The 19,714-nt window shown below is 44.1% G+C and overlaps 7 protein-coding genes and 1 pseudogene across 7 annotated transcripts; all 8 read right to left on the bottom strand.

Moving 5' to 3' along the window:
• Positions 1-7: 7 nt before the first annotated feature.
• LOC133320538 (histone H4) lies at positions 8-649 on the bottom strand. Its single transcript, XM_061529114.1, has one exon. It carries the CDS (start codon positions 380-382, stop codon positions 71-73), a length of 312 nt encoding a protein of 103 aa, XP_061385098.1. The 5' UTR covers positions 383-649; the 3' UTR covers positions 8-70.
• Positions 650-6,937: 6,288 nt separating this feature from the next.
• LOC133320537 (histone H2B-like) lies at positions 6,938-7,552 on the bottom strand (annotated as a pseudogene).
• Positions 7,553-8,027: 475 nt separating this feature from the next.
• Positions 8,028-8,976, bottom strand: LOC133320536 (histone H2A). Its single transcript, XM_061529113.1, has one exon. The coding sequence runs from the start codon at positions 8,958-8,960 to the stop codon at positions 8,586-8,588; it is 375 nt and encodes a 124-aa protein (XP_061385097.1). The 5' UTR covers positions 8,961-8,976; the 3' UTR covers positions 8,028-8,585.
• A 581-nt stretch (positions 8,977-9,557) lies between these two features.
• Positions 9,558-11,272, bottom strand: LOC133320453 (histone H1B-like). Its single transcript, XM_061528989.1, has one exon. It carries the CDS (start codon positions 10,959-10,961, stop codon positions 10,119-10,121), a length of 843 nt encoding a protein of 280 aa, XP_061384973.1. The 5' UTR covers positions 10,962-11,272; the 3' UTR covers positions 9,558-10,118.
• Positions 11,273-12,794: 1,522 nt separating this feature from the next.
• On the bottom strand, positions 12,795-13,277 carry LOC116777905 (histone H4). The gene has a single exon (XM_032671699.2). It carries the CDS (start codon positions 13,174-13,176, stop codon positions 12,865-12,867), a length of 312 nt encoding a protein of 103 aa, XP_032527590.1. The 5' UTR covers positions 13,177-13,277; the 3' UTR covers positions 12,795-12,864.
• An 839-nt stretch (positions 13,278-14,116) lies between these two features.
• On the bottom strand, positions 14,117-14,714 carry LOC133320473 (histone H3). The gene has a single exon (XM_061529055.1). It carries the CDS (start codon positions 14,616-14,618, stop codon positions 14,208-14,210), a length of 411 nt encoding a protein of 136 aa, XP_061385039.1. The 5' UTR covers positions 14,619-14,714; the 3' UTR covers positions 14,117-14,207.
• Positions 14,715-17,321: 2,607 nt separating this feature from the next.
• Positions 17,322-18,158, bottom strand: LOC133320478 (histone H2B). The gene has a single exon (XM_061529060.1). It carries the CDS (start codon positions 18,028-18,030, stop codon positions 17,656-17,658), a length of 375 nt encoding a protein of 124 aa, XP_061385044.1. The 5' UTR covers positions 18,031-18,158; the 3' UTR covers positions 17,322-17,655.
• Positions 18,159-19,008: 850 nt separating this feature from the next.
• Positions 19,009-19,640, bottom strand: LOC133320476 (histone H2A). The gene has a single exon (XM_061529058.1). It carries the CDS (start codon positions 19,560-19,562, stop codon positions 19,188-19,190), a length of 375 nt encoding a protein of 124 aa, XP_061385042.1. The 5' UTR covers positions 19,563-19,640; the 3' UTR covers positions 19,009-19,187.
• Between the last annotated feature and the right edge of the window lie 74 nt (positions 19,641-19,714).

Genomic DNA, 19,714 nt, shown 5'->3' with positions numbered 1-19,714 from the left:
TTGTTGTTCCTCTTCTGCTTTATATCACGTAGTCGGGAGCCGGTTATATACGTATAGACACGCCGAACGTTTAACCGCCGAAACCGTATAGGGTGCGTCCCTGTCGCTTCAGGGCGTACACGACGTCCATGGCTGTGACGGTCTTCCTCTTCGCGTGCTCGGTGTACGTGACGGCGTCGCGGATGACGTTCTCTAGGAATACTTTGAGAACGCCTCTGGTCTCTTCGTATATCAGACCGGAGATACGTTTGACGCCGCCTCTGCGTGCCAGACGACGTATGGCCGGTTTGGTGATACCCTGGATGTTATCACGGAGTACTTTCCTGTGTCGCTTGGCTCCACCTTTTCCCAGACCCTTTCCTCCTTTACCGCGACCGGTCATGATGATGTAGTCGTTGCGATTATTATTATTTCTTCTTCACTTCTTTACGATTTCGAACGTTCCGAACGATAGCGTTGCGCGCGCGTGTCGTTCCGTGTGTAAAATCGTCTGATTTTTTTTTCGAGTTGACAGTAGCTGTTAGCCCTATTGGCTTTTACAGCGTCACCGGGAGGGGTGGGCGGCCCGATGGGACCTACCCGTTTAATTCGGGCCCAAAGGGCCCGACATAGGGATACGCCCGTCCCAAGGGTGCCTCTAAGAGGCCGGACCTCGCTTAGGACGGTGTAGTGGAGGATGATTTGGATATTGGAATACATGACGTCCCCCGACGGCAGAACGCCGGAGCGACGTGTTAGAAACGGGACCTCGTCTTCGCCGGCGAAGGCGGTGTGTTTGTGTCTTGTTGTCTTGTGTGTCTTGAGGACTTTTATGTCTGTACTGTCGGTCATATGTTTACTGTCAGGGTCTAGGAGGGGTGTCTGGGACGCCTAATCGTAAGTACTAATTGCCATTGGCTTTGAACGCTCCCACGGCACTCAACATGCCCGCGTGCTGGCACATTGCCAGCATGCGGGCCTGAGAATTGCCATCGGAGGCCCTCAGCTTGGCAGCGAACGTCTGCACCTCCGCGGGTCTATAAGACTCGCGAAGTCACAGACTAACTGCAAGTCAGCTGCGAGGCCGGTTGCCGGTATGTGCGGGGTGCCTGAGGGGCCTGTGTGGCCTTAGGGGCCGGGTTGCCTGGGGGGCCATGGGTGCCTTAGGGGCCTGGGTTGCTGTCGGTTCGTAATAAAACGCTAGGCCTATGCCAGGCGTTTTTTGCAGGAGGAGCAGCAGGGATGGGAGCCGGCTCTGGGCTTTGTTGGGGTCCGCCAGCTTTCGCCAGTGCGGCGCTTTGGGACATCCGCGAAAGTTCGCGGGATGACCCTGCTGGCCGCAAGGACGCAGCTAGGCGGCTCCTCCGTAGGCCCGACCCTGCTGCAGTCGGATGTGCCATGGTCGCCTAGGCACTTACGCAGCGCGGGCGTGCGTAGCAGAACCTCTGCGAATGGCCATATAGTTGGCATCGGTGGCATTGCCCCAGGGCGCCGCGGTTTCTCGGGGGCTCGATTTCAAGCCCGACAATCGGCAAACTGAAGGTATATTATAAATTTTCTTACCTTCCGGGGTAAGGGACAGATGAACTAGTACCATGTCAAAGGGTTTTTGTTGGGCCTGTGCATGCGATGCACTTCCAACACCGGCAGATTTTGGGACTGAAGGTCCTCTTTGATGACGTTCACAGGTATCTCCGCGGGGAGAACTGATTACTACCGTAAGCCTACGCTCCTCCGGGAGGGCGAGGTGTGGTACTCAATATTTTTTTTCCGTAACATCGCGGTCAATGCACGGTGGTCGGTTGGAGTGGCTGCAGAGACCTTGATCCCTACTGCCGTGTTCCGAGCTGACGTAAAAATTTATGTTTTATCATTAAGTAAGCTGGAAATATCGTTCCAGCTTTTGTTTGTTCTAATGTAGAGCGGCGGAGGCAATCACGATTTCCACGCGGTGGTCGGTATTGTTGTACCCGCAGCTGTGCGAACGGGCGGGCGCAGGTGCGGACACAGATGTGCACAGGTGCAGACACAGGTGTGCCCGCAGGCGCGCGCGCAGCCGCGCCGGCAGCTGCGGGTGACGTCACTATTTCTTTACTGGCGTCGGAGCCTTCAGCGACTTCGCCGCCTTCCTTTTCCCCGATTTGGATACAACGGGCTGAACCCGTCGTTGTCCTCCCGGTGTCGGAAGTCAGCGAAGAAGAAGACTCCCACTCGTTTTCGGAGCATTCCATGTCGGATGGAATGCGGCGTTGTGGGCAGCCTGGTGAAGCCGGGCTATCCGTGTCGAAAGAGGCCATCCTCGGTGGCTTGCAAGGGTCGGTGTATTCTTGGTAGATATTAGGAAATTTGTTTTCGAGGAACTGTAGTAGTCCCTCGAATCGGACTTTATAATTGTCGCCCATGATGGACGACGGAACGGGGAGTGTCCTCCCTGCCTTGACAGGGAGGTGTATAAATGTAAGAAAGTACGAATACTAGTCCCTGCTTTTAGGTAACAGGGGTGTACCTACTTCCCTATCGACTGTGATACCTGGCGGCAGGACAACGGCGACTAAGCGACGGTGACTGCTACCCTCTTCGGAGTCTGCTTGATCAACGCCGGACACGTTGATCTTCTAACCTCTTCTATCACTTTGTCACTTTCACACTAACAATCAGCATCGGAACACTTTGCCGCACGTCTGCACCGTGCGGAGGTCGGACTCGCTCTCGAAAATCGTCTGATACAAATGCGTTCCTTTTATAGTGTATACCGGTAGTTTACTGGTGGGGGGAAACGTACGATGTGGTGGTGTGGATGTACGGGGCGAGGGACGGGGTACTATATCGCCCTCCCCGGACCCCGCGACACACTGTCCGTCGTGCCTCTAGAGTAATGTTTCTCTTAAATTTTTTTTTTGTTATAAATATGTATATAAATATATATATTTTATATATACATATGAATATGAATAAAAAATAAATAGACATATACATAATAAAACATATTTACAATCGTTCTTAGAAAGAAACTGAAGAGAGGCACCTGCGCAGTAGTTGGAACTGCCATCTACAAAGTAAAGCCGACGACACGATGGGGGACTAACATGTTTCGACTTGTTTCCAGAATTCATGTAATTATTAATACTATTATTATTATTATTTTGTATACTTTACTTTCGTCGTAACATTACGTCCAATATTTTATTTTTTTACACGCGTATTATATTAATATGTTGTTATTGCTACTTATACTATCTATCGATTATTTGATCTAAATACTGGTGCTGTGTGTGGTTAATAATAAATACGTAACATAATAAATTTATATTAGGTAATAAAATATTTTCCGTTCACTAATTATATATTATTGTTCATAGATAGGCATAATATTGTTGTTTAGGCGTTATCGGTCGTATGAAACGTTATTTTATTAATTCAGATATATATGCGGCCCTGAAAAGGGCCTTTTTTTATATTCGTTGTTGTGTTGTTTATATACGTAGGATGAACTATAAATATAGTGTGTATGCATATATATATATATATATATATATATATATATATATACAATTTCCAGTATTATAACAACACACAACACACAACTATTTAGGTACATACACATATAAAAAAACAACACCATTGACACTTCTACGTTTAGGCACGTTCGCCGCGAATTTCTTGCTAGCTGGATGTCCTTAGGCATAATAGTGACGCGTTTAGCGTGAATAGCGCAAAGGTTCGTGTCTTCGAAGAGACCTACGAGATACGCCTCGCTAGCCTCCTGCAGAGCCATCACCGCAGAGCTCTGGAAACGCAGATCGGTCTTGAAATCTTGAGCTATCTCACGTACTAGACGTTGGAAGGGTAGCTTGCGGATGAGAAGTTCCGTGCTCTTCTGGTAGCGACGGATCTCACGAAGTGCCACAGTACCGGGTCTGTAACGATGAGGCTTCTTCACTCCTCCGGTTGCCGGTGCGCTCTTACGGGCGGCCTTCGTGGCTAGCTGTTTACGTGGTGCCTTACCACCGGTTGATTACGAGCGGTTTGTTTAGTACGAGCCATTATTATAAAAGAAGTAGTAATAATTATACTACTACTATAAATCTATCGGTAAATTCTACACGGAACGGCGAAACGACGGACAGTGTGCACTACAGCGACGATCGAACTATAATGACAGCCGTTTTTTTTTTTTTTTTTTTTTTTTTTTTTTTCGAGTTGACAGTAGCTGTTAGCCCTATTGGCTTTTACAGCGTCACCGGGAGGGGTGGGCGGCCCGATGGGACCTACCCGTTTAATTCGGGCCCAAAGGGCCCGACATAGGGATACGCCCGTCCCAAGGGTGCCTCTAAGAGGCCGGACCTCGGCTTAGGACGTCGTTGTAGTGGAGGATGATTTGGATATTGGAATACATGACGTCCCCCGACGGCAGAACGCCGGAGCGACGTGTTAGAAACGGGACCTCGTCTTCGCCGGCGAAGGCGGTGTGTTTGTGTCTTGTTGTCTTGTGTGTCTTGAGGACTTTTATGTCTGTACTGTCGGTCATATGTTTACTGTCAGGGTCTAGGAGGGGTGTCTGGGACGCCTAATCGTAAGTACTAATTTCCATTGGCTTTGAACGCTCCCACGGCACTCAACATGCCCGCGTGCTGGCACATTGCCAGCATGCGGGCCTGAGAATTGCCATCGGAGGCCCTCAGCTTGGCAGCGAACGTCTGCACCTCCGCGGGGTCTATAAGACTCGCGAAGTCACAGACTAACTGCAAGTCAGCTGCGAGGCCGGTTGCCGGTATGTGCGCGGGTGCCTGAGGGGCCTGTGTTGCCTTAGGGGCCTGGGTTGCCTGAGGGGCCATGGGTGCCTTAGGGGCCTGGGTTGCTGTCGGTTCGTTAATAACGCTAGGCCTATGCCAGGCGTTTTTGCAGGAGGAGCAGCAGGGATGGGAGCCGGCTCTTGGGCTTTGTTGGGTTTCCGCCCAGCTTTCGCCCAGTGCGGCGCTTTGGGACATCCGCGAAAGTTCGCGGGATGACCCTGCTGGCCGCACAGGACGCAGCTAGGCGGCTCCTCCGTAGGCCCGACCCTGCTGCAGTCGGATGTGCCATGGTCGCCTAGGCACTTTACGCAGCGCGGGCGTGCGTAGCAGAACCTCTGCGAATGGCCATATAGTTGGCATCGGTGGCATTGCCCGGGGCGCCGCGGTTTCTCGGGGGCTCGATTTCCAAGCCCGACAATCGGCAAACTGAAGGTATATTATAAATTTTCTTACCTTCCGGGGTAAGGGACAGATGAACTAGTACCATGTCAAAGGGTTTTTTGTTGGGCCTGTGCATGCGATGCACTTCCAACACCGGCAGATTTTGGGACTGAAGGTCCTCTTTGATGACGTTCACAGGTATCTCCGCGGGGAGACCCTTGATTACTACCGTAAGCCTACGCTCCTCGGGAGGGCGTAGGTGTGGTACTCAATATTTTTTTTCCGTAACATCGCGGTCAATGCACGGTGGTCGGTGGAGTGGCTGCAGAGACCTTGATCCCTACTGCCGTGTTCCGAGCTGACGTAAAATTTATTTTTATCATTAAGTAAGCTGGAAATATCGTTCCAGCTTTTGTTTGTTCTAATGTAGAGCGGCGGAGGCAACATCGATTTCCACGCGGTGGTCGGTATTGTTGTACCCGCAGCTGTGCGAACAGGTGCGGGCGCAGGTGCGGACACAGATGTGCCCACCGGTGCAGACACAGGTGTGCCCGCAGGTGCGCGCGCAGCCGCGCCGGCAGCTGCGGGTGACGTCACTATTTTCTTTACTGGCGTCGGAGCCTTCAGCGACTTCGCCGCCTTCCTTTTCCCCGATTTAGATACAACGGGCCTGAACCCGTCGTTGTCCTCCTCGGTGTCGGAAGTCAGCGAAGAAGAAGACTCCCACTCGTTTTCGGAGCATTCCATGTCGGATGGAATGCGGCGTTGTGGGCAGCCTGGTGAAGCCGGGCTATCCGTGTCGAAGGAGGCCATCCTCGGTGGCTTGCAAGGTTCGGTATATTGTTGGTAGATATTTGGAAATTTGTTTTCGAGGAACTGTAGTAGTCCCTCGAATCGGACTTTATAATTGTCGCCCATGATGGACGACGGAACGGGGAGTGTCCTCCCTGCCTTGACAGGGAGGTGTATAAATATAAGAAAGTACGAATACTAGTCCCTGCTTTTAGGTAACAGGGGTGTACCTACTTCCCTATCGACTGTGATACCTGGCGGCAGAACAACGGCGACTAAGCGACGGTGACTGCTACCCTCTTCGGAGTCTGCTTGATCAACGCCGGACACGTTGATCTTCTAACCTCTTCTATCACTTTGTCACTTTCACACTAACAATCAGCATCGGAACACTTTGCCGCACGTCTGCACCGTGCGGAGGTCGGACTCGCTCTGACAGCCGTTTTAAAACCGACGGGCTCTTATATACGTACTCCGTAGGCGGTCGGCGGGGATCGTTCGAGGCGTTCGGGTTTCGGCTTCTAGTCACTAAATCGACACCGTCGTCTTCGTAATTAGCATTATGAGTAGTATAGTAGTTGTCGTTTTGTAATAATTTTGATCGTCTTAAGTATATTTATATATATATATATCTTAAGTATATATATATATATATATATATACACAAATTATATAGAATTTTTAAAAACGACACGATCAACTCATTACTCTATTCAATTATATCTACATTCTAGAATATCTTCTACGTATCCATATTGATATTATAGTTATAAAGATTTTATCATATACATACATATCGTAAGTCAACGATCAGTTCTTTAATCGATACAATATATTATAATGATATATATTAAGCAACTAACTATATTTTAATGTATTGAAAGAATAATATCGAGCTGGATGATCGTTCGATGTGTTGAAACTTATATTAATAATAATATAATTATTATTATTATTTTATGGGAATCATTTTGTGGCCCTGAAAAGGGCCTTTTTTTATAATCTTATAAAATCACATATACACCTATATGATAGGTGATAATTATTATAAGTGTTGCTTTATGATGATGTTATAACGTTTTTTTTTTTCGTTATTTAATAACGAAACATTTCACTTGGAACTGGTGTACTTAGTGACGGCTTTGGTCCCTTCACTGACGGCGTGCTTGGCCAACTCGCCGGGCAGCAACAGTCTCACGGAAGTCTGAACCTCCCTCGATGTAATGGTGGATCTCTTGTTGTAGTGCGCGAGACGTGATGCTTCGGCGGCGATGCGTTCGAATATATCGTTCACGAAGGAGTTCATGATAGACATGGCCTTACTTGAGATACCGGTGTCGGGATGCACCTGCTTCAGAACTTTGTAGATGTAAATAGCGTAGCTCTCCTTCCTCTTGTGCTTCTTCTTCTTCTTGTCCGATTTGGAGATGTTCTTTGGGCTTTGCCGGATTTCTTGGCTGCCTTACCGCTCGTTTTAGGCGGCATCTTCAATTATAATAACGACGACAACAACAACAACAACAACCGAATAATCTTACGATATAATTATCGATGCGAAGTGATTCCAGCAGTGCGCGCGGTACGAAGTACAAGACGCTTGTGTTCAAAAAATTTCACAGAAATTTGCTACTATTTATTATTTTATGTTCAAGCCGATACGTGTGTATCGAGCACGCTCGTCCCCGCCGACCAATGGGAAGCGGTTTCGACGATGGGGTCCGAAGTGAATTATACGTTGGGGGGGGGGGGGGGCGAATTCCTAGTTTCTTCGTCGGCGGTAGGAGAGTCATGAAAAAATAAAATAATAACAATATCAAAAATAACCATGTTGCCAAAATATAAATGACACAATGTAAGTTATAAGTTTTATAATAACAATATCTCAAAAATAGTTCAGTCAGTATGCGAATATCGGTGTTTCCTATTATTATTTAATTTATTATATACATATATATTCTTATTAATTAAAATGTAATTAACACAAATTAGTTTTCGGTTTTATTAAATGCTTTGTGATCTTTTTGTTAAATTTTAAATTTAGTAATAATAATAATAATAATCGCATTAAGCAGATCATCGGCTTACAAAAGTAGATTATTCTTTGTTATTTAATTTGTTTTTCATAAAGTCATATATAATTATATACTGAGCGTAGGCAATTTCTTAATTATATGAATACGTAAAACGATAATAAATATATATTTTATTATAATTGACGACGTCTCGTATCGTTGGAACTGTTCGTATATATATATAAAATACATATACGTTAAACAACGATTTATTTTGTGGCCCTGAAAAGGGCCTTTTAAAACATCATTTGGATGTATGACTATATACATACAAAAAAAAAATAAAATAAATAAACAAACATCACATCATCCCCATTCCCTATAAGAAACACTTCTCACTCTCTCTATATTATCAGTAATATAAAAATACTGACATGCACTATTACTTCACAAGAAGAATGAGTCGGTTAGTGCGAGTAATGAAGATGTTGTTGTTGTTGTTATTATTATTTTTTCATACATCTCTGTATGATCATCTGTATCTGTCTGTATATAGTGATGACACGATGGTGCGCGCGGTCCGATGATGTTGACGACGATGGTTAATGTGAGGGGGGCTGGCTGTCATTTAGGCCTTCTTCTCCGTTTTCTTTGGCAGTAATACGGCCTGGATGTTTGGTAGTACACCTCCCTGAGCTATCGTCACACCCGATAGAAGCTTGTTCAACTCTTCGTCGTTCCTTATGGCTAGCTGAAGATGTCTAGGTATGATTCTGGTCTTCTTGTTGTCTCTGGCAGCGTTACCGGCCAACTCGAGAACTTCAGCTGCAAGATATTCCATAACGGCAGCGAGATAAACGGGAGCACCGGCACCGACGCGCTCCGCGTAGTTACCTTTTCTCAACAATCTGTGTATACGACCCACAGGAAACTGTAGACCCGCACGGTTAGAACGAGACTTTGCCTTTCCCTTAACTTTGCCACCTTTACCACGTCCAGACATTGTTGTTAATATAGAATGTTATAAACGGTTTAGTCGAAAAAATATAACGAACGAACGAACGAAACACCTATTATTATTATACACACGACGGACAGAGAGTCGACGTATATATAAAAATTTTGTAGGTCGCCTCGATCGTTTTATACTTCTACACGTACTGGTGGGGATATAGACGAATAACGAGCTAAAGTAGACGTGGAGTGGGGAGGGGTTTCCAAAACTAAACTGAGGTAAAAGAAAAATATTGCAAGTGATAGGGAGCTTACATAGTGATGATGATGATAGTTATGAGATTATTATAATTATGTTTTCATTATTATTATTATTATTATTATTGCAATGTAACTAATATTTTTCATAATATATCATCATATTTATTATAACACGAATGAGTATGTTTAATACTGACGTTATTCTCAGATTATAAATTATTATTATTGAATTGTACGCTATTTTCGTACATGCTATTACTTCTGATTATACATATCTAATCTATCTATCTATCTATCTGTATATCTATCTATCTGTATATTATTTTAAGACGATCTTTGTCAGTTGGAAAACGAGAACACACCATTGGGTTCATAATGAAACATATGTTAGCCCTGAAAAGGGCTTTTTATTTATTTTTCTTTTGCTTTCTTTCGTATCTGCGACGTGTGCTAGTAAGATGAACGTCACTCTCGTCGATTCTTCGAACGTTGTAGTGTATGGGGGCACGGAGAGACAGTGCGATGCCATCGGTGCGTGTGTGCGTGGGCGTGTGTGTGTGATATCGATGATATTTAAGAATGTTTCACAACACACAAAAACTGAACATAATTAATTACCTATGTACATTCGGCTTGACAATTTCCAATTGAATCAAGTTGTTATGATGATCGTTATTATTATTATTATTATTATATCAATATAATAATAATTTTCGATTCTATCGTAATTCTATACGACGACTTTGATATTCAAATATACAAACACACTAATATCAACAACAACAACAACAACCCCCGGGTCCCGCGTATCAACATCATCATCATCATCATCATCATCATCATCATTGAACGGAATCGAAGATGACGCTCAAACTCACGGTGCCGATGCTGCCGCCGCCGTCGCTGATTTACGCGATAGATAAAGTAATATTAACAAAAAAAATTATTACTTTTTCGCTGCTGCTGCTTTCTTAGCTGCGGGTTTCGATTTCGGGGTACCGGCGGCTGCTTTCTTCGGTTTCGGGGCTTTTGGTTTCTTAGTGGGAGGTTTGGCGCTCTTCTTGGCCTTGGATGCTGCTCCTTTGGCCTTAGACGCTGCCGCTGAGGATGCGGCAGAGGCGTTGGCGGATGCGGAACCTTTCTTAGCAGCAGCTGGCTTCTTTTTGGCAGCCGCGGCTGCGGCTGCGGCCGCTTTCTTATCCCTAGCCGCCGCCGCCGATGCTTTAGCTTTAGATGGTGAAGAAGCAGCGGACGAAGCTACGGCACCGCCTTTCTTACCTCCCTTCGCGGCCACTGCCGATGCCGTGGCGGCGGCTTTCTTAGATTTAGCCGATGCCGAAGATGCTGCAGCCCTACCGCCTCCGGCGGGACCACCGCCGCTGGCCTTACCGCCACCTCCCGACGATGAGGGTTTCTTTGCTGCCGATGATTTAGATTCCAATTTGAAAGAACCAGAAGCACCCTTTCCCTTTGTCTGTATCAGGGCACCGGATTCGACGGCGCTCTTAAGATATTTTCTTATGAACGGTGCCAATTTCTCTGTATCGACTTTGTATTGAGCGGCGATGTATTTCTTGATGGCCTGTAACGATGAACCGCTGCGCTCCTTCAACTCTTTAATGGCGTTGTTGACCATTTCAGCGGTTTTAGGATGCGTAGGTTTAGCCTTAGGTTTCTTCGATCCAGCCGCTGCGGCGGCGGCGGCGGCCGCTGCGGCCGCTGCCGCTTTCGGTTTCTTCGCCGGTGTAGCCGGAGCTGGAGTTTCGGATGCTACTGCGGTATCTGCCATTTTACTTCTTTTTAAAACGAACACACACACAGTTTACAGAACACAACTAACAATAAGACTGACTGACAGACAGACAGACAAAACGAAAAGCAAAAAGAAAATAAAATAAAAATGTTATTTTATTTTATACGAACACGAAAGTGGACGCGTGAGTGACGACGACTTTTATTATACGTAATAATGAGCGAGAGAAGATATACGAACTCGTTTCGCCGCAGAGGTCGCTAGTGGATTCATGAACGTCGAATATACCGTAAGGAGAACCGCGTTGTCGCTAAACATTTTCACGTACGAACACTTCTAACTTTTCACTAACATCCATCCGTTTTATACGTTTTATTTAATATAATATATATGTTTATTTAAATTCAAAGATGCGATATGATTAATCTTAAACCTGACTCTCAATATCAACAATGAATTACATAATTAACGTAGATAGCATAGATTAATAGACGTTTGAATTCGATATATCATTCGGGACGTACCTAAGGTCTCGTTTAAAAGTTATTTTTCTCATTTAGAATACCTTATAATCTAATGTAATATCGATTAATTGAAAACGAAGACATCACTCCAATACCCTGATAACATAATCATCGTCTGTTATGATTTATGAACGGTTTATGCGGCATCGAAGTCTGGTCTCGTAAAACACACACTAGGAGGCTAGAGTATGGCGAGAAGCAAAGGCGAATGAATGCATCATCATCGTCGTCTTCGTAGTGGTCGTCGTCGTCGTCGTCGTTTTTATATTAATATTAGATAATAATAATAACAGGACGTTAATTTTATTATATAATTGATTGTATAATAGAAGATGAATATTATGATGATACGATTATCGAAATGACGATGGTTGTAGTAGTAGTAGTAGTAGTTGTTGTTGTTGTTAGTGTGGTTGTGGTAGTATCATCGATCACCTCAATTTATTTAAAATGTTAAATTAATTAATAATAATAATATTTATATAGGTACATTGGTGGGATGTCCGTTTGATATACATAATAAATACATCGATACATATTACGTATATTCGGAGGGATAAGAAAATATGAATTGTATTCAGAGAAGAATTATAATAAAAGTATGCACCTATATACGAGTGTATATATATATATTATGTATATAAATTCGTAGAATAATAACATAATCAAATAATTAATTAAGTAATTACATAATTAAATAATATACCCCCTTAAGATATACCTTGTATGAGTTGGCGATTAGTAGATAAATATAAATTCATATAATAATAATAATAATAATAACAATAATAAAATATATGTATTTATTAGTGTTATGATATGAGAGTTAATAATGTGTTCGTTTACTGTGTTTGTCGTCGTGAGAGTAGATTTCAGTAAGTTGAATTTGAAATCCAACTAGATAGGTGGAGTTTCGGCACCACCACCTATACCTATCATCCATTTTATATTATTCCGTCGTTGAAACTCGTATTCGATATTCACTATTGTGAATAATATATTTAACGGATACATATGCGGCCCTGAAAAGGGCTTTTTTTTAAAAAACAAAAATATTTCCGATGACACATGATATAAAGCGAGAAGAGAAAAATATTCGTATAATATTATTCCAGTCGGGCAGGCGGCGGAGAAGAATCGGCACAGGCACAGGCACTCGCTCGATCGGTCACTCAGTCACACGCGAGACGTATATATATATACACATGTATATATATTGACAAGACGACATTTCTTCACTTTATTCTTCGTGACGATGAGATGATATCGTCATGATGATGTTGTCGTTGTGTGGTGTGTGTGGTGTGGTGTGGTGTTGTGTTGGTGTTGGTGTTGTGTTGTGTTGTTGTTGTTCCTCTTCTGCTTTATATCACGTAGTCGGGAGCCGGTTATATACGTATAGACACGCCGAACGTTTAACCGCCGAAACCGTATAGGGTGCGTCCCTGTCGCTTCAGGGCGTACACGACGTCCATGGCTGTGACGGTCTTCCTCTTCGCGTGCTCGGTGTACGTGACGGCGTCGCGGATGACGTTCTCTAGGAATACTTTGAGAACGCCTCTGGTCTCTTCGTATATCAGACCGGAGATACGTTTGACGCCGCCTCTGCGTGCCAGACGACGTATGGCCGGTTTGGTGATACCCTGGATGTTATCACGGAGTACTTTCCTGTGTCGCTTGGCTCCACCTTTTCCCAGACCCTTTCCTCCTTTACCGCGACCGGTCATGATGATGTAGTCGTTGCGATTATTATTATTTCTTCTTCACTTCTTTACGATTTCGAACGTTCCGAACGATAGCGTTGCGCGCGCGTGTCGTTCCGTGTGTAAAATCGTCTGATACAAATGCGTTCCTTTTATAGTGTATACCGGTAGTTTACTGGTGGGGGGAAACGTACGATGTGGTGGTGTGGATGTACGGGGCGAGGGACGGGGTACTATATCGCCCTCCCCGGACCCCGCGACACACTGTCCGTCGTGCCTCTAGAGTAATGTTTCTCTTAAATTTTTTTTTTGTTATAAATATGTATATAAATATATATATTTTATATATACATATGAATATGAATAAAAAATAAATAGACATATACATAATAAAACATATTTACAATCGTTCTTAGAAAGAAACTGAAGAGAGGCACCTGCGCAGTAGTTGGAACTGCCATCTACAAAGTAAAGCCGACGACACGATGGGGGACTAACATGTTTCGACTTGTTTCCAGAATTCATGTAATTATTAATACTATTATTATTATTATTTTGTATACTTTACTTTCGTCGTAACATTACGTCCAATATTTTATTTTTTTACACGCGTATTATATTAATATGTTGTTATTGCTACTTATACATATCTATCGATTTATTTGATCTAAATACTGGTGCTGTGTGTGGTTAATAATAAATACGTAACATAATAAATTTTATATTAGGTATATAAAATATTTTTCCGTTCACTAATTATATATTATTGTTCATAGATAGGCATAATATTGTTGTTTAGGCGTTATCGGTCGTATGAAACGTTATTTTATTAATTCAGATATATATGCGGCCCTGAAAAGGGCCTTTTTTTATATTCGTTGTTGTGTTGTTTATATACGTAGGATGAACTATAAATATATGTGTGTGTATGTATATATATATATATATATATATATATATATATATATACAATTTCCAGTATTATAACAACACACACACACAACTATTTAGGTACATACACATATAAAAAAACAACACCATTGACACTTCTACGTTTAGGCACGTTCGCCGCGAATCCTTCTTGCTAGCTGGATGTCCTTAGGCATAATAGTGACGCGTTTAGCGTGAATAGCGCAAAGGTTCGTGTCTTCGAAGAGACCTACGAGATACGCCTCGCTAGCCTCCTGCAGAGCCATCACCGCAGAGCTCTGGAAACGCAGATCGGTCTTGAAATCTTGAGCTATCTCACGTACTAGACGTTGGAAGGGTAGCTTGCGGATGAGAAGTTCCGTGCTCTTCTGGTAGCGACGGATCTCACGAAGTGCCACAGTACCGGGTCTGTAACGATGAGGCTTCTTCACTCCTCCGGTTGCCGGTGCGCTCTTACGGGCGGCCTTCGTGGCTAGCTGTTTACGTGGTGCCTTACCACCGGTTGATTTACGAGCGGTTTGTTTAGTACGAGCCATTATTAATAAAAAGAAGTAGTAATAATAATACTACTACTACTAATCTATCGGTAAATTCTACACGGAACGGCGAAACGACGGACAGTTGTGCACTACAGCGACGATCGAACTATAATGACAGCCGTTTTATTTTTTTTTTTTTTTTTTTTTTTTCGAGTTGACAGTAGCTGTTAGCCCTATTGGCTTTTACAGCGTCACCGGGAGGGGTGGGCGGCCCGATGGGACCTACCCGTTTAATTCGGGCCCAAAGGGCCCGACATAGGGATACGCCCGTCCCAAGGGTGCCTCTAAGAGGCCGGACCTCGGCTTAGGACGTCGTTGTAGTGGAGGATGATTTGGATATTGGAATACATGACGTCCCCCGACGGCAGAACGCCGGAGCGACGTGTTAGAAACGGGACCTCGTCTTCGCCGGCGAAGGCGGTGTGTTTGTGTCTTGTTGTCTTGTGTGTCTTGAGGACTTTTATGTCTGTACTGTCGGTCATATGTTTACTGTCAGGGTCTAGGAGGGGTGTCTGGGACGCCTAATCGTAAGTACTAATTGCCATTGGCTTTGAACGCTCCCACGGCACTCAACATGCCCGCGTGCTGGCACATTGCCAGCATGCGGGCCTGAGAATTGCCATCGGAGGCCCTCAGCTTGGCAGCGAACGTCTGCACCTCCGCGGGGTCTATAAGACTCGCGAAGTCACAGACTAACTGCAAGTCAGCTGCGAGGCCGGTTGCCGGTATGTGCGCGGGTGCCTGAGGGGCCTGTGTTGCCTTAGGGGCCTGGGTTGCCTGAGGGGCCATGGGTGCCTTAGGGGCCTGGGTTGCTGTCGGTTCGTTAATAACGCTAGGCCTATGCCAGGCGTTTTTTGCAGGAGGAGCAGCAGGGATGGGAGCCGGCTCTTGGGCTTTGTTGGGTTTCCGCCCAGCTTTCGCCCAGTGCGGCGCTTTGGGACATCCGCGAAAGTTCGCGGGATGACCCTGCTGGCCGCACAGGACGCAGCTAGGCGGCTCCTCCGTAGGCCCGACCCTGCTGCAGTCGGATGTGCCATGGTCGCCTAGGCACTTTACGCAGCGCGGGCGTGCGTAGCAGAACCTCTGCGAATGGCCATATAGTTGGCATCGGTGGCATTGCCCCGGGGCGCCGCGGTTTCTCGGGGGCTCGATTTCCAAGCCCGACAATCGGCAAACTGAAGGTATATTATAAATTTTCTTACCTTCCGGGGTAAGGGACAGATGAACTAGTACCATGTCAAAGGGTTTTTGTTGGGCCTGTGCATGCGATGCACTTCCAACACCGGCAGATTTTGGGACTGAAGGTCCTCTTTGATGACGTTCACAGGTATCTCCGCGGGGAGACCCTTGATTACTACCGTAAGCCTACGCTCCTCCGGGAGGGCGTAGGTGTGGTACTCAATATTTTTTTTCCGTAACATCGCGGTCAATGCACGGTGGTCGGTTGGAGTGGCTGCAGAGACCTTGATCCCTACTGCCGTGTTCCGAGCTGACGTAAAATTTATGTTTTTATCATTAAGTAAGCTGGAAATATCGTTCCAGCTTTTGTTTGTTCTAATGTAGAGCGGCGGAGGCAACATCGATTTCCACGCGGTGGTCGGTATTGTTGTACCCGCAGCTGTGCGAACAGGTGCGGGCGCAGGTGCGGACACAGATGTGCCCACAGGTGCAGACACAGGTGTGCCCGCAGGCGCGCGCGCAGCCGCGCCGGCAGCTGCGGGTGACGTCACTATTTTCTTTACTGGCGTCGGAGCCTTCAGCGACTTCGCCGCCTTCCTTTTCCCCGATTTGGATACAACGGGCCTGAACCCGTCGTTGTCCTCCTCGGTGTCGGAAGTCAGCGAAGAAGAAGACTCCCACTCGTTTTCGGAGCATTCCATGTCGGATGGAATGCGGCGTTGTGGGCAGCCTGGTGAAGCCGGGCTATCCGTGTTGAAAGAGGCCATCCTCGGTGGCTTGCAAGGGTCGGTGTATTCTTGGTAGATATTAGGAAATTTGTTTTCGAGGAACTGTAGTAGTCCCTCGAATCGGACTTTATAATTGTCGCCCATGATGGACGACGGAACGGGGAGTGTCCTCCCTGCCTTGACAGGGAGGTGTATAAATGTAAGAAAGTACGAATACTAGTCCCTGCTTTTAGGTAACAGGGGTGTACCTACTTCCCTATCGACTGTGATACCTGGCGGCAGGACAACGGCGACTAAGCGACGGTGACTGCTACCCTCTTCGGAGTCTGCTTGATCAACGCCGGACACGTTGATCTTCTAACCTCTTCTATCACTTTGTCACTTTCACACTAACAATCAGCATCGGAACACTTTGCCGCACGTCTGCACCGTGCGGAGGTCGGACTCGCTCCTACAGCCGTTTTAAAACCGACGGGCTCTTATATACGTACTCCGGAGGCGGTCGGCGGGGATCGTTCGAGGCGTTCGGGTTTCGGCTTCTAGTCACTAAATCGACACCGTCGTCTTCGTAATTAGCATTATGAGTAGTATAGTAGTTGTCGTTTTGTAATAATTTTGATCGTCTTAAGTATATTTATATATATATATATCTTAAGTATATATATATATATATATATACACAAATTATATAGAATTTTTAAAAACGACACGATCAACTCATTACTCTATTCAATTATATCTACATTCTAGAATATCTTCTACGTATCCATATTGATATTATAGTTATAAAGATTTTATCATATACATACATATCGTAAGTCAACGATCAGTTCTTTAATTGATACAATATATTATAATGATATATATTAAGCAACTAACTATATTTTAATGTATTGAAAGAATAATATCGAGCTGGATGATCATTCGATGTGTTGAAACTTATATTAATAATAATATAATTATTATTATTATTTTATGGGAATCATTTTGTGGCCCTGAAAAGGGCCTTTTTTTATAATCTTATAAAATCACATATACACCTATATGATAGGTGATAATTATTATAAGTGTTGCTTTATGATGATGTTATAACGTTTTTTTTTTTCGTTATTTAATAACGAAACATTTCACTTGGAACTGGTGTACTTAGTGACGGCTTTGGTCCCTTCACTGACGGCGTGCTTGGCCAACTCGCCGGGCAGCAACAGTCTCACGGAAGTCTGAACCTCCCTCGATGTAATGGTGGATCTCTTGTTGTAGTGCGCGAGACGTGATGCTTCGGCGGCGATGCGTTCGAATATATCGTTCACGAAGGAGTTCATGATAGACATGGCCTTACTTGAGATACCGGTGTCGGGATGCACCTGCTTCAGAACTTTGTAGATGTAAATAGCGTAGCTCTCCTTCCTCTTGTGCTTCTTCTTCTTCTTGTCCGATTTGGAGATGTTCTTTTGGGCTTTGCCGGATTTCTTGGCTGCCTTACCGCTCGTTTTAGGCGGCATCTTCAATTATAATAACGACGACAACAACAACAACAACAACCGAATAATCTTACGATATAATTATCGATGCGAAGTGATTCCAGCAGTGCGCGCGGTACGAAGTACAAGACGCTTGTGTTCAAAAAATTTCACAGAAATTTGCTACTATTTATTATTTTTATGTTCAAGCCGATACGTGTGTATCGAGCACGCTCGTCCCCGCCGACCAATGGGAAGCGGTTTCGACGATGGGGTCCGAAGTGAATTATACGTTGGGGGGGGGGGGGGGGGCGAATTCCTAGTTTCTTCGTCGGCGGTAGGAGAGTCATGAAAAAATAAAATAATAACAATATCAAAAATAACCATGTTGCCAAATATAAATGACACAATGTAAGTTATAAGTTTTATAATAACAATATCTCAAAAATAGTTCAGTCAGTATGCGAATATCGGTGTTTCCTATTATTATTTAATTTATTATATACATATATATTCTTATTAATTAAAATGTAATTAACACAAATTAGTTTTCGGTTTTATTAAATGCTTTGTGATCTTTTTGTTAAATTTTAAATTTAGTAATAATAATAATAATAATCGCATTAAGCAGATCATCGGCTTACAAAAGTAGATTATTCTTTGTTATTTAATTTGTTTTTCATAAAGTCATATATAATTATATACTGAGCGTAGGCAATTTCTTAATTATATGAATACGTAAAACGATAATAAATATATATTTTATTATAATTGACGACGTCTCGTATCGTTGGAACTGTTCGTATATATATATAAAATACATATACGTTAAACAACGATTTATTTTGTGGCCCTGAAAAGGGCCTTTTAAAACATCATTTGGATGTATGACTATATACATACAAAAAAAAAAATAAAATAAATAAACAAACATCACATCATCCCCATTCCCTATAAGAAACACTTCTCACTCTCTCTATATATCAGTAATATAAAAATACTGACATGCACTATTACTTCACAAGAAGAATGAGTCGGTTAGTGCGAGTAATGAAGATGTTGTTGTTGTTGTTATTATTATTTTTTCATACATCTCTGTATGATCATCTGTATCTGTCTGTATATAGTGATGACACGATGGTGCGCGCGGTCCGATGATGTTGACGACGATGGTTAATGTGAGGGGGGCTGGCTGTCATTTAGGCCTTCTTCTCCGTTTTCTTTGGCAGTAATACGGCCTGGATGTTTGGTAGTACACCTCCCTGAGCTATCGTCACACCCGATAGAAGCTTGTTCAACTCTTCGTCGTTCCTTATGGCTAGCTGAAGATGTCTAGGTATGATTCTGGTCTTCTTGTTGTCTCTGGCAGCGTTACCGGCCAACTCGAGAACTTCAGCTGCAAGATATTCCATAACGGCAGCGAGATAAACGGGAGCACCGGCACCGACGCGCTCCGCGTAGTTACCTTTTCTCAACAATCTGTGTATACGACCCACAGGAAACTGTAGACCCGCACGGTTAGAACGAGACTTTGCCTTTCCCTTAACTTTGCCACCTTTACCACGTCCAGACATTGTTGTTAATATAGAATGTTATTAACGGTTTAGTCGAAAAAATATAACGAACGAACGAACGAAACACCTATTATTATTATACACACGACGGACAGAGAGTCGACGTATATATAAAAATTTTGTAGGTCGCCTCGATCGTTTTATACTTCTAC

This window comes from Danaus plexippus (assembly GCF_018135715.1).
Source record: "Danaus plexippus chromosome 29 unlocalized genomic scaffold, MEX_DaPlex mxdp_36, whole genome shotgun sequence".
Taxonomy (NCBI): domain Eukaryota; kingdom Metazoa; phylum Arthropoda; class Insecta; order Lepidoptera; family Nymphalidae; genus Danaus; species Danaus plexippus.
The sequence above is the reverse complement of the archived record's forward strand: the minus strand, read 5'-3'. Positions and strand labels throughout refer to the sequence as shown.